The 17,859-nt window shown below is 37.8% G+C and overlaps 1 protein-coding gene across 13 annotated transcripts in view; it reads right to left on the bottom strand.

Annotated features, from left to right (window-relative positions):
* Window positions 1–17,859, bottom strand: part of SULF2 (sulfatase 2) — a 164,227-nt gene that overhangs the window by 35,954 nt on the left and 110,414 nt on the right. For all 13 annotated transcript variants that reach the window (XM_074888625.1, XM_074888621.1, XM_074888626.1 and 10 more), the window contains 2 exons: window positions 8,424–8,575; window positions 4,802–4,971 (listed from right to left, as the gene is read on the bottom strand). In XM_074888625.1, the coding sequence (XP_074744726.1) occupies window positions 4,802–4,971; window positions 8,424–8,575 (322 nt within the window). The remainder of the gene's footprint in view (window positions 1–4,801; window positions 4,972–8,423; window positions 8,576–17,859) is intronic.

Here is a 17,859-nt window from a genome sequence, read left to right as displayed (position 1 = left end):
CACACCTATGTGCACCCTACCCAGTGGTATCAAATCGCATGTGAGCTCATGGCAAGCAGAAGCAGATACACAGCCCAATTTTCAAGACCTGCCAAGAAAGGCAGGGGTGAGGGGAATTAGGGTTGTATTTTGCTGACACTTTCCAGCCATCAACTCCTTTGTCATCATCAGAAACTTTAATTGAAGTCCCTGCAAAATCCCAAGTGCGGGATTCAATGTCCTCCTGGAATCTCACTGCCTCTCCAAGTTCTCATGATCTTGGGACACCATTGAAGCAATGAGGAGAAATACCACTGATTGACCATAATTTCATGTTGTTGGCAGTTCCAGAGATTGCTTTTCTGTGGATCATCATATTGCTTTAGATTAGCTGGATCTAAATGAAAGATTTATTTTGATATATCATTACCATGATGTGACTCTGAATAACTCACTAGACTATATTATAGCTTACATTTGCAAGAAATATTACTTTTACCTACTACATCTATTCCTAAAATGTTTATTATTTAAAATTGAGAACCACCTTTGTCAATTTCTTCATACCCCTCATACAGATCACTTGCAGAGTCTAAAATATTAAAAATTACTTTTCCTAAGAGATTTGTTGAGGCTTCCTTTTTTCATTCGAAGCAATAAACTCAGTCTACACAAATGTGCAAGCTGAGAGGGTGACACAGTAACACAGGAAAAAGTAGCAGATAATCAGTTATTTTCTTCTTCCCAACACACAATTTCCCGATAAATTCAGCTCCTATTTGGCAGGTATCTACTGTTAGTTTTGTGTATGCAACAGAGCAGCAGGGTAATTTATTAAGATAAACAATAGTAATATAAGTTGAAATTTCTCCTCAAAATATTGTGTATCTAATGCATCTTCAAATATGACAGGTAGTCTTCAGAGTTTTAATATAAATATGAAATTAATAATCTGACAGTGGAATGTTTTATGCCGAAAGCCTCTGTTAGATGCTATCTGAAAAATGTGCGTAGGTGGCAAATAGAGGCTTCTTCATATAGGGAGGAAAGGGCTGGTGTTTATTCTCTCTGTATTGTTAATAGCCTCTTGAATTTCAGAACGTTATTGTGGCTGAAATAATGACATTGCTCCTTTGAAAATGCTGACAGTTATGGAAACTGTTGCTATGTGATGCCCAGAATGAATCAAAAATGCTTGGCAAACTCCTTTTCAGCTTACTTTGTGATTTCCTGGCTGATTTGAAACCTCCCACTGTTTAATCCAACCAAAGCCCATGATTTTCTTTGATTACTACAAATGTAACCCTCTTACACTTAACAGATTTGTCTGTCTTATGGGAAAAATACACAAATACAACATTCCTAGAAGTTGGTTAAGATAACCTCTTCAAATGTACCGAGAAGGTAAGTCCTAGTCTGATTGCATTTGACCTTGGAAAAGATGGGTGGTAAAATGTACCCTCTATAGAAATAACATTTCTGATCACTGTTAAAACTGCCCAGCTGCTGCATTCTCTGCAGCTATCGGTATAGGCAGTACAAAAAGAAAACTAGCCATGTAGCCTAGGGATTTGCTATGTGAATGCTGGTTGATGTGAATAATTTTCAAATGAGGAAAGGCTGCAGATTCACACGAAAAGGAGCTCCATGGAACGAGATGGAGAGAGACTGCAGTACAGGGTGGAGTGGTCATACCAGCTAGTACATGTAATAATAGAAGCGAGAGAACAACAGCATAAATTATCAACAGAAGTACATACCAGAGTTCCCAAGCAAAGAAGTACTCTGTCAGTCTATGCTAAAATCCACACCACTAACTTTTAGCTATTATTAGCAATGCTACACAATGCAGTATGTATGTCAACCAGTGTAAGCATTACAGTCGCACCTTCACTTTCCTTTGTGGATACAGCTCAAGAATCCGCTTGCAGATTGGTCAGCGCTGCCACAAGAGGTACAGAGACACACCACATGTACTGCCTTCTGATTCTGGGACTAGGCAAAGGCTTTGTTCAGGGTACTGCTTACTGCTGTAGGGCAATTCATAAGAAGTGTTCTACCTGTGTTCTGATCCTTCCCTACCATACCCACATGACAAACAAAACAGCAACCACTGCCTACACCCCTTTATCATTGACAGATTTATCTGTCAGTGAATGATTCCCTGGAATGTGGGAACAAGGGAAAAAATGGAAAGTAGAACCAGTTTGCACATACAGTGGGGGAATGATGCACGTTCTGTATTTTTACATTTAATCTTAAACCCAGGCCAATTAAAACCCTTAAAGATTATTATTATGTAGTGCTAGGAAAATTGTTTGCAATAAGATTGGCAGTTTCTTTGCACAAGATATACATAAAATCCTATTTTATGTTCATATCCAAAAAAACCCCACAGTTCCTTAATCACAGAACGGTTTGGGTTGGAAGGGACCTTAAGGATCTTCTCGTTCCAACAACCCTGCCATGGGCAGAGACACCTTCCACTAGACCAGGTTGCTCAAAGCCCCATCCAACCTGGCCTTGAACACTTCCAGGGAGGGGGCAGTCACAACCTCTCTGGGCAACCTGTAGCAGTGTATCACCACCAATTTTACTCCCTGATAAAGAGTCCCTCCCCACCTTTCCTGTACCCCCTTTAAGTACTAGAAGGCCACTATAAGGTCTCCCTGGAGCCTTCTCTTCTCCAGGCTGAACACCCCCAACTCTCTCAGCCTGTCCTCACAGGGAGGTGCTCCAGCCCCCTGAGCATCTTAGTGGCCTCCTCTGGACCCACTCGAGCAGGTCCGTGTCCTCCTTATGTTGGGGGCCCCAGAGCTGGACACAGCACTGCAGGGGGGCCTCACGAGAGCGGAGTAGAGGAGGAGAATCCCCTCCCTCAACCTGCTGGCCACACTGCTCTTGATGCAGCCCAGGACACGGTTGGCTTTCTGGGCTGTGAGCACACGTTGCTGCCTCACAGGCAGTTTTCCATCCACTAACACCCCCAAGTCCTTCCCCACAGGGCTGCTCTCAATCCACTCTTCGCCCAGCCTGTATTTGTGCTTGGGATTGCCCCGACCCATGGGCAGGACCTTGCCCTTGGCCTTGTTGAACTCCATGAGGTTTGCACTGGCCCGTGTCTCCAGCCTGTCCAGTCCCTCTGGATGGCACATCCCTTCCCTCCAGCGTGTTGACGGCACCACACAGCTCAGTGTCGTCAGCGAACTTGCTGTGGGTGCACTCAATCCCTCTGTCCATATCACCAGCAAAGATATTAAATCTATTAGACATCTACAAGATGTTAACCTACTAAGATAATTTGTTTCTTTACAAACAAAACTTGTTTCCACGAAGTGACACTTCCTGTATAATTGTTATAATTGTAAGAAGTCACCTACAGTTAAAAATAGTTTTGTGTAACTACTTTATAATCAGGAAGATAAACTTAGTTTGTGTGAAAAATAAAACTTAAACTATGATCAAAAGAAAAATAGATGTAGTTTCTATTTTTCATTGCAGGCCTTACTCAAATCCTTCTACTATTTTTCATTTAAATAACATAATTAAGTTGTTACAGAACATTGCTTGATAAATGATTATCATCTCTGAGATACAAATGCCTTCCAAAGGAACTTCTAATAAGACTGAGGTCAATACTGGGTATAAGCTATGAGAAGTTGATCATTTGGCATTTCTGTAAATTTTCATTTCAAAGAAAATAAATGAGCATAAGACAGCAAACAAACACAAAATACTGCATTGCTGTAGATCTAGGACACAGATTCTCTTTGGTAGCACAGCACAAAATAATGAAATATTTAACTCTAAGTTATGCAATACCTAGACAATAGAACAAAGGAAGCTTTTTCTCTCAGACTATTTGAAGTAAAATGAAAAAGCTCAAATGGATTTCACTGGACTTTGGTCTAGCCCTGAGCAACTTCAGCTACCAATTGATTATTATTTCCATCAGTTCTCAGTTCCTTCATAAATCCAAAATAAAACAGAATTTCCCGCCCCCCCCCCCCCAAAAAAAAAAGAAAAGCACATAGGAAGACATTTACAAATGTTGCACATCAGTGAAGGCATGAAGCCAATAATTAGAAAAATATTGGAATGTTTCCCAGTTGTGCCAAAAGGCGATTTGGAAGAATGTTCATTTTATCAGCATGTGAGGAGATGCCTGTAATGGAGCATTAGAGAGCTGTACCTGTAAAATGTCTCTGTGCTATAAACAAGAACCATCTCTTCATCGAGCTTATGAACATGTTAACTCAGGAACTGGGTGATACTGCTTCTGGGACCGACTCAAGACATTGTATTAGGTCATGTTCAGACATACCAGCTCATTCAGAAATAGCTTGTCTAATGTGGTGCTGCGGGCCTGTATTTCCTTTCTTTCCATATATGAAACAGGAGTAGTAAGTATTGCATACTATGTGATATTTGGTAATACCCATAAAATAATATAATTTATACATAAGGACAGGGAGATAGTTTCTTCCCCTGAAGAGATTACAGCCCAAGAATCAGATTTTGATCCCCCTGCTCAAAATAAAACAGTGCTTTACTTCCCAAATAGGTTGTAACAGTGTCCAATGAATTCAACATGAATCTTTCCATTTATCTCAGTGAGCTACAATTCTGAGTTCAAGATGTAATAGACATTCTCAAGATACAAGTCTGAAGAGGCAAAAAACCCAATAATCTCAAAACTCTTCTTATACATTTATGACAAACTTATGCCAAGTGTATTATAAAGCAAACATTGTTCCCCCAAAGGTACCCAGGACTTCTATACTCCTGAACCTGGAAATGAAAGGGTTTTACTTTTTCTTACATGTGTTGTGAGGCATTAGGAAAGAGATGTGAGTACTGAGGGGCTGAATCTTCAGGGCCGTGAGGAGCAGCATGGCTTATAACCATCAGTACAGGCCTGTGAGGATACATCTTCTTTGAGATTCTGAAGAAGGTAATACTGTCATTGGTAATCAGATCAGTTAGATAATCCTGCAAGTAGAAGTAAAAGTATAATGAGATACTTGAAAAATAATTTCAAGTTGGGGAGTGAGATAGGAAGGGGAGGTCGGAGGTATTATAAGAAATAGGAAAAAAGAAGCTACTTCACTCAATGGGAGGAGGAGGGAGTAAGTTACAGATGTTAAAACTTCAAAAACTAAAATAAAATCATTCTTTCTTCACTGCCTAGAAATATGAAAAGCAAGAGCTTCCTCTCAGAAATGAATGACATTAAAGAAGTTCAGATAGGACTCTTCTCAGTGTGTGTAATTACATTATTAAGATCACAATACTAAATACAATGACCAGGTATTAATAAAAAAAAAATAGAAAATTACAGGTCAATTTCTTTGCTTTTTGGTGTCAATACCTTCAAGGTGTATAGTCCGACCTTACATCATAAAAGTGCTTTGAAAATCCAAATGGCTTGATGCTAATTTTTCTTAACCTCCCTGTGAACCAGAAGTCACTAAAGCTAAAAGATGCTGGGCTATTTGGACCAAAAATTTCATTCAATATTACAGACACAGTGACAATCTGACAGAGATATAGCTCTATCAAATAAATTGCTGACAATTCAGAAAACTTCCTTTGGAAGATATGGACTATCTTTCCATTTTCTAAAAAGTATCATTATCATTACTCTGATATCTACTGGAGCTATATGGATTGAAGACAGTATTTTTAATGACAAGCCATGTTCTCAGGCTGCATCACAGGGAATCCGCAAATACAAAACACCCCTCAAACATGAGTAGCATATGAAATTGCACCTTTAAAAAACAAAACAACAACTGTCATGTCACAGCTGAATGTAAAATCAGACATGACATCTGCCTGTGGTCAAGTGAACAAGCTGTGGTACTTTTGGATTGCATCTCCTTTTAAGTGCAGCTTTCTGTCCGTGGTTCATATGCTTGCTCCTCTTCACCACTGCCTGTGTCCTTGATTCAAGGAGCCAGCTTATCATTCATCAAAGGAAGCCTTTTTCATTGACTGTATATACTTTCCCCAAGTTATTTCCTGTGCATCCCAGAACAAGGCTGGCAAAATCTCCATTTGTAATTTTACACACTGGTCCTAACATGAGACATGTCTGTTATGAAACTGCCATGATTACGACTATTACTGATATGATATTTTCACTCATTAAAGCAGGTGGAAATATGCATAATTCCATCAAAGTTAACTGAAGGACTTCCATTCATAAGCATATGCAGGGGAAGGGTGAATGTACAATAAGTCAGACCAAAGCAAAACTGACTTCTGAACATACTTTCAATACCTGAGACCATACTCATAGCTGAGAGAATACTGGAGTGCTCTCAAAAATGCACTGACATTTATCTAAAATGTGCCTGTTCTTTAAGCTGGTTGGTCACTTAAGTGTGTAACTCATCTTTGATTTAGCCATTACAAGAGCATCGTTTTCAAACTTCACTTTGAAGATGAAGGTTTTCACCTGGTCAACGTGAAAATCACTGAAATTTAATGCTGCAAAACCAGTGTTTACCAGGCCAAAAGACCAAACAGAAACATTTCCCTTAACTGATTTCTTTTTTTTAAAGCTCCATATTGTAAAGGTTGTAGTAGACTGTGAAACTAAAAATTCATCTGAAAAAGTTGACACAAACTGAAAAAGAAAGCAGAATATATCCTGTTAGAAAATCTGAAAGAATTTGCAAAGATTTGATTCTGTGAGGATAAATGCTTAGCAGTTGCTTTGGAGGACTGAATCAGTATTGTTTTTTTTTCTAGTTTTTCAGTGGCACATAATTAACATTAACTATGTCAATAGACAGGGCTAAAAAAAATAATCTTTTATATTATATTGTTCATTGCTGGAAAATTAAGTTTCCAGCAACAAAAATCGCAGGAAAGAAAGAGAAGCAGTCTTGTATTTCAGCTTCTCTTTGCTCATTTGAACTCCGGTGTTAACATCAAGCGCTGTTGCTGTGCACACTATCATCTGTTTATTACCATAGCTGTGTTTATGCAAGAATATGCAGATTATCAAAAGATTTATATTTTCATCAGACTTTTTTTAATTCATTACCAAACTCAGTAAGAAAAACTAAACCAAATGAAAACCTAAACATTTGTTAAGAATTGCATACACAAAACAGTGAGGATATTGGAACATAAAGTTCCTTGCTGGCTCCTTGGTATAACAGGGAACAGTGCCCTGTAAATCACTTCCCTGACATTGTACCATGTAAGATATATTTCCATCATAACATTTTTGGTACGTGGCTGTAAAGATTAGCGCTCTCATTTTTCATAGATCAGAAAGGAAATAAAAGCCGAATAATTCTGTACATCAGTTGTCCCTTCCTCTTAGCAGCTGGTAATAGAAAAGGAAACCCTAGAAGCCTGTTAAGTTTTTACCTTTCAACACAAAGTACATTCAATTAAAAATGGCAAATAGGGGAGGGGAAGGGCAAAAATCACACAGACATCAACCTTTTAAAGGAAAAAACTGACTGTGAACACATTGGTGATGAAACACAAATATGGAGGCAGGATTTGTGCTCAATAAGAGAAAGTGAACTGAGTCCCTGTTAAGCAAATACACCTTACAGATTAGAATCACTCCAGACTGAGTCGACTTCATGTCACACACTAGTTAAAACACAGCAGTTTATGGATAAATTTATTATTGTACTTCAGAGACAATTCAGGCCATTTCAGGAATTCACAAAAGATAACATGTTTGACTGAAATAAACACACTCATGACTGCAAACAGGTAACTTTGAGCTGTAACATGTGCTAGATGAGGAAAAAAACAATACTGCATTTGACAATTATCATCAAGCATTTTAGTAAGTTTGGCCAGGGTATAACATCCTTGCAAGGATATTAGGAAACATATGCGCCTGTAACAATGGACAGAGACGTAAATTTAATAGTTAAACTCTCCACTCATTCAGAATTATCACAAGATATACCATATTATGAATTCTCTATCATATTATGGCTGTGAAACAAGTTCCTTAAACTAACAAAAAAAGATGGGTCTAGCTGGAAGGAACTGGATTCTTATCTCATTTACGCTGTGTAACTCCAACTGGAGTCAGTTCTATACCAGGGGAATAGATGACAATCAGACTCAGCACACAATAATTAAAGTACAAAGCACAGAAATAGTTATCATGCAGCATTGAAATGCATTTTCACATCTTCAGCTCATAATACATAATACAGTCTCAGGACATTTTGTTTGCTTCCATTGCTGCTAACAATGTTTTCAGTAACATGACCCTCCAGGAATGGGAGATAACGAAAAGTCCAAACACAAGCCTATTGGGTTGTAGCTAATGTTACATGTACCAGCTTTCAAGTATGTAAAGAATTCTTTTGTTAAACTGAAACCATAAAGCACAGCTTTCTTACAGTCATGTCCAAATGTTAAAAAAATAGAAATAAATCAGTAGGACCTACCCTGGCATAGTCATATCCATGCTTCTCCTTCACTCCATTTCTACAGAGTGTGTAGTTGTAAAATCGAGAGTTTTTAAGTAATCCAACCCATTCTTTCCAGCCAGGAGGTACGTAGGAGCCATTGTATTCATTAAGGTATTTTCCAAAGAAAGCTAGGGGGAGAGAAACCAGAAGCATAGTAAGAAGGCATTACAGAAACACCTCAAAGACACCATATTTAACCCTATTCTTTCCTTTGTGTCTCTTCTGAGAGGAGCTTTGTTTTCTTCATTCTGATACATTTAAGATAAGAGATAAATTCTGAATTATAGGTTTGCCCATGTTTCGTTATTTCAGAGCTCCATAATGCAGATCTTTTGATTTACAACCTGACTACATTTGAGAGAAACTGGACCAATTACCATTATATTTTCTTTAGTGCCTGATACATTCAGAGTCAGATGAACAAAACAGAGAATGCTTAAAATAGTGCCAGTTGCCACATTATCTCATCCTACTCTGAATCACCCAATTTAGCTACATTTTTCAATTAGGTTACACCCATTTAAGCCATTTCCACCTAAGGAACTGGCAGAAGCAGTGAGGTCACTAATAGGAGGCTGGCTTGGGAGAAATGGTGATAAATGACCATAAATATGATGTGATTTTAAACTTGCTGCACAGAAGAAACGAAGCAGCAGCCTGTTTGGCAGAACAAGTGCAGAATGAGTACAAGCATTCTTACTGAACACAGGGCAGGCATTTGAGCCATCCTCCCAGAAGAGCTATGTATATGCTAGCCTTGTTCTGTAAGCCACAAGTATACAGACACAAACTATTTTCCAGAAAACGGTTAAGGAAAATGAAAAGCATTAGATTCCTATGAGAAGAACACGAATTCTCTGAAGTACGTGATGTACCCACTGATGCTTTCACACTACTCCAGTAAAAAAATAAATAATTTAGATGAACATATTTTTCAGTATTAGTTTGTATATCACCACTATGCAATTACACGGTACTGGAAGACTCCGTTCAGCTAGCTAGTTTTTTAAAAGCTTAAAGGCAAAATTCTGCCCTTGGGTCTGCAGACTGCACCACGATTCAGCAGCTGAATTTTCATGATCAGAGCTCACATCTCAATTCTTGAATGGTCTGGCAATACAAGTTAGGATTACCATAGTGACTAGCACAAAGATCTTTACACTTGTTCCAACTGTCATTACAAATATTTTTAATCCAGAAGCACATAGCGTCTGCAGCATCTCATGCTGGCCATCAGTGAACATCTGTGCTTCTGTAAAGACAACAGAATATCTGAGATTCTGTTGTTAGATCTAGATTAAACCTCACCTCATAATCTATGTGTGATTTGAGCACAGAATTCACAGTTCCTAGGTTCTTAAAAGAATTTTTGTGTGACTGATTTTAAGTGACTGATAAGCATGCTGCAAAAAAGAATTGGTTTCACTGTCCTTACCTACCTCATGACATCTTCTTTAACCAAGCAAAGTAAACTAGCAGCAAGATCTACTCCACTGTAGATGAAAACCATCACATTACTCAGGGAGTGCATTTATACAGTATATACACTTTTTCAAATGATTTTGCTTTATGAACAACTTCTAAATTTTAAAGAATGAAAGGCAACTCAGAGCTGTTATGGGTAATAATGCAATATGGATGCATATATTTTCTTGTCAGAGTAACAATGAACACAGGATTCAAACACCGACCACTGTCTACAGCAGCAGGTATGCACAAGGCAGTCCAAAGCCTTTTGTCCTCCATTCAACGTATTATATCCAAACAGAGATATATTTGGCATTTCTGCTCACGGGAACCAACCCATTCCTAAAACCTCTGGCTGAGCCAGCTGAAGAATTCAGGAAAGAGGTATTCTGTAAAGAATTACTTCATTGTTATTCTGCAGAGGCATTAAAGGAAAGTCTGGCAGAAGTTCCTTCCCGCACCTTTTGCATACCCTCCATTGTACATTCAGGATGTCTTTATAATCTTTCATGGATGTCAAAGTGCTTTAAATAATTTTCTCTGCTGCTATCTTCCATGTCACATCTTTTTCTTTTCTCCCTCCTTCTCAGCTGTTTAAAGGCTTGTTATTCAAAAAATTTTAAACGTCACTCCTCTGCAGTACAAAATATTGGGTTACAATAAAGCTCTCTTGACGGTGGTGGAAGATTTTGATTTTGAATTGTAAAGATTCTAACACAATTTTTCCCCTCATCAGATTAGTTCACCACCAGAGACAGCTGCTCACTAGAGTACACACGCCTTTGGTACATCCAATTTCAAACTGCTCCAAGATTTCATTAATAAACATTCACAGAGGCTGCTGTTTGACATGCTCAGCCGTGTTCCTACACCCAGTCTATGAAACAATCATTAAAAAACATTCAAGTGGCTGCTTTTAATAAGTGCATTAAGAATGTGATTTTCCTTTGCTTTAAATACTATACAATGTAGTTTCTCCTAAGACTACATAAAACAGGATATGCAAGAATTGAGTCCCGTGTACACTGTTGCCACTTCCGCAGGGGTTCATATCCTTCTGAGGTTCTTTTCTCAGTCTTGTGCCCTTCAATGATAAGCACCTGGAAAATTCTTTGGATAGAGTGGAATTTTTACAAGAGGTTTTGTTTTTTAAACTCTTCCTGTTAAGGAAAAAAAATTGCACACAAGAGAATTTTCCCCGTGCTATCAGTTAATACAAAGGTCTGCTCTGAATGTAACTCAACCACAGATACATCAAGGCCACAGCTCACTGCTTAAAAAGCAGATCTAGCATATTGTCAAATGTAGTGTAAAAGCACAATCAAAACAACGGCCATCAAGGCATCATTTACCACCATTGGATATGTTCAAACTAGGTCTGTCATCCATATAATCTACCAAACTCTACATGTTTGTTGGGTTTTTTTTCCCCCTTTCTTAAAAAACTAATTCTTTTTCTAATACCTACCTAAAAATACTTATCATAACTAAAATTCATCTACAAAGGATATTCACAAAATGTCACATTACATTGAAAACAAAGATAATTCAGGATGCATCAATAAAATGATGCAGGGGATCATTCATCCCTTTTCATTCCATACAGACTGTCCAACACTGGGAGTTGGATATAACAGACCATCTTCAGTTCTCAAACCAGATACAGGTATGCAGTGGAAGTCAACAGTGTAAAACTGCTAGATCAGATTTAGATACAGAATTTCAGTCTTTCATTCCGTTTCCTTTGGCAGCTCTGGTTCTGACCAGTTAAGTCATCTGTTTAGACACAGTTTTGGTAACTACTGGCCAAGATCACTTATCCATTCCTCGAATAACCTGTTTAACAGTATGATGATAGAATTTATGTCAATTTATTAAATAAAGTCAGAAGGAAATCAAGAAAGGAATGTATGAGAGGAGTACTGGTAATAACTTCCTGATGTTGGTACGTTACATCCTGTTGAGCAGCAGTGAAAGATAAAGCTCTTGCTATGCATAAAGTCAAGGCAGGCTATGCACTAGAAAAAGATACTCCATGCATGCATCAACCTTAGCCTGGCTTCAGGGGAACCTGATAACCTTTTCACCTGCAAGGAGATCATAGAGAAGACAAAGCCAGGCTCTTCACGGCAGTACCTGGTAGAAGGACAAGAAAGAACCAGAATAGATAGAAACAAGTAAGGTTCAGCCTGGATGTAAAGAAAAGCTTTTCACAAGGAGAAGAGTCAAAGAGTGAAACAGGTTGCTCAGAAACTCCAATCCTTGGTGTTTTCCAAGATGAGACTGGATAAAGCCCTCAGCAACATGACCTGGGGCAGGCTTTGAGCAGGTGACGGAAGAGAGACCACCTGAGGTCCCTTCCAACCTGCATTAGTCTGTGATCCTATGATGGACTAGGTGACTTATGAGGCCCATCTTCAGCTAAATATACATGATTCTAGGATTTTAGAATTTGGGAATATATTTGTAAATATTCAAATATTCATGCTCTCATAATAAATCCTGAAGCTGAGAAAAAGTAAAATTCAGCTTTTTGTTACTCCTGGACAGCAAGCTCAGTATTTATACCACACATCAGTCCTCCTGGAGTCTTCTCTTCATATCCTTCATGCTACTTAGCTGTATCCACCTATTAGCACCCCATTAAGCTGCACTTATCACCATGACTATGAAGTTAAACTCAAGTTTTAAGCTGTTAAACCTCTACATTTAAACATGAATATTGTACATTAAGTACTTTAAAGATGTATTTAAAGCACTGGTTTTCTGACATATTTCAACAGTCAGCTTTCCAGGTATTAACTTAAGTTTTGATCTGTGAGTCTTAGTTACTCATAGGAATTTGTTTGCCCCTTTAAAATCTTTTACTTCTATACCTCAAACCAGTTTTCCCCAGCTCAAAATTAACAATTAGCTACATTTGAGCAATCCCTTAGTTTTGGACTGGGGGAAGGGAAGACATTTCTGATCTTATTTCTGCTGTATATCTAGCAAAAATTACTTTCTGTACTTTTTGTCCTCTAAGAGACAATCAGAGGAAAGCAGATGAGAAAGCACTCTCAGCATGGCTAAGTAGGCATGTAACAAGCAGTAAGCCCAAAGGTCAAGTCAGCTTTGCATTCACATCATGGCCAAATACACTCTTAAACTGACAATGTGCAATGGAATAAACCCAGTGAAATTAATGGATTTACAGTAGAGGTATGGGGGGGTCTTAGATAAAGTCCTGTAATTTAGTATTAAATTTTGTTCCATGGGAAAGATTTTTTAAGAGACAACAGTTCTCATTAGGTATCAAAATAACTGATGAGATTTTCCAAAAATCAGTAACTCCCAAGCGCTGAAGTCACCTGAACAGAACAGTCCCAGTTGGCACCTTTAGTAACAACAGGAACTATGACACTACTGCGAAGATTAGAAGATACGGCACTAGTATTAACACCTCAATAATTGCAGTAAATCTAATGGGTTGCATAAAACATACTGTAAGGTCCTAAATATTATTTTTAAGGAGGAAAAGAGGGGCTTAAGACCACATTTTGTTCTTAGATCCCTTTAGTTCCATCAGTTTCAGGATGCTAAGGAAGACTGGGCTCCAAGTACTTTTTTGCTATTTCTTTTCTTTTGTATGTCTGCAACCATCCTTGAAATGATGAATTCATTGAAGTACTTAACCACTTAGGCTAAGGAGAGAAGTACAAGTGTACACACACACACATTTTACTTTAGTCCACTGCACATGATGGCCCAATTCTTCTCTAACCTTCAGTACACTGACAGCACAAAATTTTCTTAAAGATCACATACTTCATCCACATCACAGGGACATAAAAAGAATAGTACTAAAGGCAAGAGCCTTTACATGCACAGCTCTTTTCTGTAATGGGAATAAAAGTTATCATTACAATTCATGAAACATATTAGTTGTAAAAACCATGTTGTACAGTGACTGGTAACCACTGCAGTTAAAATAGCCTACAGGCTTCCTTGTTATGCCAGGGGACTAGTCTGATCTCTAGCAGGACAAAGGCAATGCACAGTAATCTTTATGACACCTTTGTTCCTCTTCCTGAATTTGCATTGCACATTCCTCAGTTGTGGCCAAGGATCAGTGCCAAGATCTATTTAATGAATCAGGGGAATTGGCTGAAGGGGAGCAGATGAAGCCAAATAAAACAAAAGGACTCAAACCAAATATTTTGAAATGGTCAACAAGGAATCAAACTGAGGAATGCTGACAGTGAGCCAAGTCTTGCTTGCCCTTCTCAGGTGAGCAAATTCCCAATGGAACTGGGGCCAAAACCCCCTTTCCCTAATGCCTGTGGCACAGCTTACAAAAGTTTAAACACAACTAGAATTGTAAGGCATAAATATCTTTCTGAACATCCTTCTCACACACACTCTGAAAGTTAAAGGAAAAAAATAAACTAGAAATGGCCATCTTTGTATCATTATACCAGGCAGCGCAAGAGGAAGCAGGAGTGCTGGCTGGCTACGTGGTTTAGAACTACTCTAGAACACAGCTCACTATCGCTAGTCAGTCTGCTCATATTCCTTGGTGGCCAATCGTGACCATTCAGATTTTCCACAAAATGTTTCCTAACATCAAAACCACCACCACCAGACATTTTATTAAAACTCTGCCATAGGTATCACTCCCCCCTTTTTACGTATCATGGTCACAGAAGAATCTTAACCTTTTTAATCTTCTCTCATCTCATGCAACATTTCCTCCTCCACACATAAAAAACAAAAGCCTCCCCAACAGTGGATTGTCAGACCTTTTTTAATAACGAACAGTCCAAGCAAAAGCTTATCTTGCTTAACACTGAATCTTTACTAAAATACCAAAGTCTGCACAATGCTATTTGGGCCAACTCCAAAAAAATTTAATTTAGAGCAATTTTGTCTATAGGATTTGAAGAAAACCCGATTGCCAAGTTTCCGGGAGCTACTGAGATATGCTGTGCAAGAAGAAATATTTGCTGTATTTTAACCAAGTTGGTTTTTCTCCACCTAGCAATAAACTTGGAAGAACAGCACTAAAAGCATTAGTTCATAAATAAAAACAATAAAGTCTTACTCAATCCAATTAGGAGAAGAGTCCAACCCTGGTTCAATATAACCACAGAATTGCTTTCAACAAGATATTTACTGAAAGAGAAGAAATCTAGGTTTTACAGCAGTTTATTGTGTGTACCTTTGGCTTTTGACAAAAAAAGAAATATTTGACACTCCTTTTTTTTCCAAATACCCAGTCACTTCTTAGTCCTGCAATGCATCCATCTCATAAATATAGACAGTCCTCCCATGCATAACATATACACAAGGATGGAAAGTGCCATTATCTCTAACTTGGATGATGAGACAAAGGTCTCAGGGCAGTACTCATGCTACTAAAACATACAAAAAGACATGAATATATTCCAATTCAGAGAAATTGGAATTCAACTTCCAGAAGCTGGAATTAGAATTTAGTTGCAAAGTTTATACTGTAGGCACTGGCGAGTCTTTGAAGTCATCACTGTTCTCCTATGAGATTTATTAGACGGTGGCATACAGCCTATACTTCTATCTTAGAACCTCCATATCACTAAGCTTTTCCAGTGCCCACTAAATTGTGTATCACTGCTGTACAGGGCAAGTATATAACCACATGGACCACACAGAACACTCACACCTTCAGGCATATAGGAAAGGCCACTTAGGAAAACTGTATTCAGTAAATTACATTACTAAATTAAATGTTATGATTTTTGAAAGACTTCTGAAAAAAACCCCAGCATTCTAAAAAAGCAATGAAAAAAGAATGCAAGAATATATCAGAAGGACTTAAATTTCTAGCGGGATAAAACAAAATATCTTAAATTGGAGTGAGAAGGAGGGAGCCTCTTCTGATTTTTGGCTGATAAGCTACTTAGTATTGAACACAAATGACACTGGAAGGTGAAAAACTTAACAGGCCAATATGTTCTTTTAATTTGTAAGTACTGCCATCCCCGAAGATCTAAACTAACAAAGATTTAAAAAATATTTTCACAATATGCAAATACTGTTTAGCTTTTAGCTGGTTCTAATGCTATGAAATGATAATCCTATTTCTGAAGAAGTACCAAGCTATGAATTACTTCTTGCTTGAAACAATAAATCAGTATGACAAAGCCATTACACTTTAAATGCTAGAATTGGCATCCTATCAGAAGAGTACATCATAGTAGGCGGAAAGAAAAGGTTGAGGTGTTTCTCACAATCTACATTTTATGTTGAAAACAGATAGATTTAGGGGAAGAAATAAGAGAGAGAGTAAGAAGAAAACAAAATATGACTGGAAATAAGGGAGCCACAGACATTGGCTTACTTCTGTAGTTGTGGATGCCTTCATCTCAGACTCCTGGGAAAGCTTTATTGGATTGCAAACTAGCTTGTGGATTTTACTCAGTGAGTTATTCACAGAAGTGTATATATTCCTCTTGTCAGGATAGTTAAAACATGCATTAAAAAACATAAAGCTACATGCAGAAGACAGGTGATGAAACAGCAGCTGTATAGATAAGTTTCACTTTTACAACCTCTGCATAATCCTCAGGAGACCACAGCTCTACTTAATGTGTTCTCAAGTTATCATACATTATAATGTTTAAAGTGAAGTTACTGATGTTCAATTCATAGAAACAAAGGCAAAAGATGCATGCATGTTTGACTTGAAACCAACTTACAGAACTGAAGTTAAAGCTGAGAGAAGAAAAAGAATAAAAGAAAAAAGTCTTTAATGCACAAGGCAGGAAATCCAGAACTGTCTTTTGTTTGAAAATGTCATTCATCAGAATATTTGCAGGATATTCTGGGCTATATATCAGGTGTCTTCTTACGTCCTTGCCAGCATAGATCCTGCGTTTCCTTTTGCAGAAACAGCTATCATGATATAGCCACTATGCTGAATCTCTCTTTCACACCGTTTTCAAGTCTAATGGTCTCAAACCACCTAACAGATATAAGTTGACAGACCTTGCTAAAATAATATTTCTATATAGAGAGCAAAAGATCTAAGGAAACTAATTTACCTTCATGATAAATAATTCAGAAACCTGATATCCAGTTTTGAAAGTCACCTAGATGTCTTGGAGGTGAGTATCATAACACTTCAGTTCCTAATTGTGCAAATCACTTCTAAAAATTAAGTCTGACTCTTAAATCACCTGGTTATTATTTTTAAAAATGGCCTTCAGTTCTTCATCAGTCACAGAAGCTATCTGTCCTGCATATAGGGTGCTACTCTAACTTGGGACAATCTGTTTTCTTTATATGCATGTAACATGGCAGAGAAGAACTGCAGCATGGCATAGTGGCTGGGGCACTGGAGTGTGAATCAAAACTTGCATCTCTCCTTAATATTGCTCTTCACCTGCATGTGACCTTGCAGAAAGTACTTCACTATTCTGTCTCTACTTTGTCTACCCTTTGGCTCTTCAGGTCACCAGTTATTCCCTACCAAGCAATTATAGACAGAGATCAACTTCAGTTAAGTTTTTAAGTATTTCTGTAATAAAAAAAAGCAACCAACAACTATTGTGGATAGCAAATTCTACAGCAGGGAACTGATAATCTAAGAATTCTTCTCCTGGCATGTATCTAGATATTAAAATCTGGTCACATATTTTTCAGGTTCATTCCTCCTTTAATAAACATTTACCAATAGCCTTTCTCCTCGTTCTTACAATTTAATGTTAAAATCACTTTAAAATGTCAAAGGCTCAGACAGTGAAGTGGAAAAATAATTATTTGAATGCAGTCAGCCACTGTATCTTCTTAGTCTAATATTAATGGGAGGAAATGAAAGACTGTCACTGAATTTTAATGAATTCATTAGTTAATTATTGTAAAGCCCCGTGAAAGTGCTAAGAATGATTATTACTTTTATTCCCAAGAAATTTTTTACAATGGCAGA

This window comes from Strix uralensis, chromosome 18, assembly GCF_047716275.1.
Source record: "Strix uralensis isolate ZFMK-TIS-50842 chromosome 18, bStrUra1, whole genome shotgun sequence".
Lineage (NCBI taxonomy): Eukaryota > Metazoa > Chordata > Aves > Strigiformes > Strigidae > Strix > Strix uralensis.
This window is presented reverse-complemented; position numbering and strand designations above follow the sequence as displayed.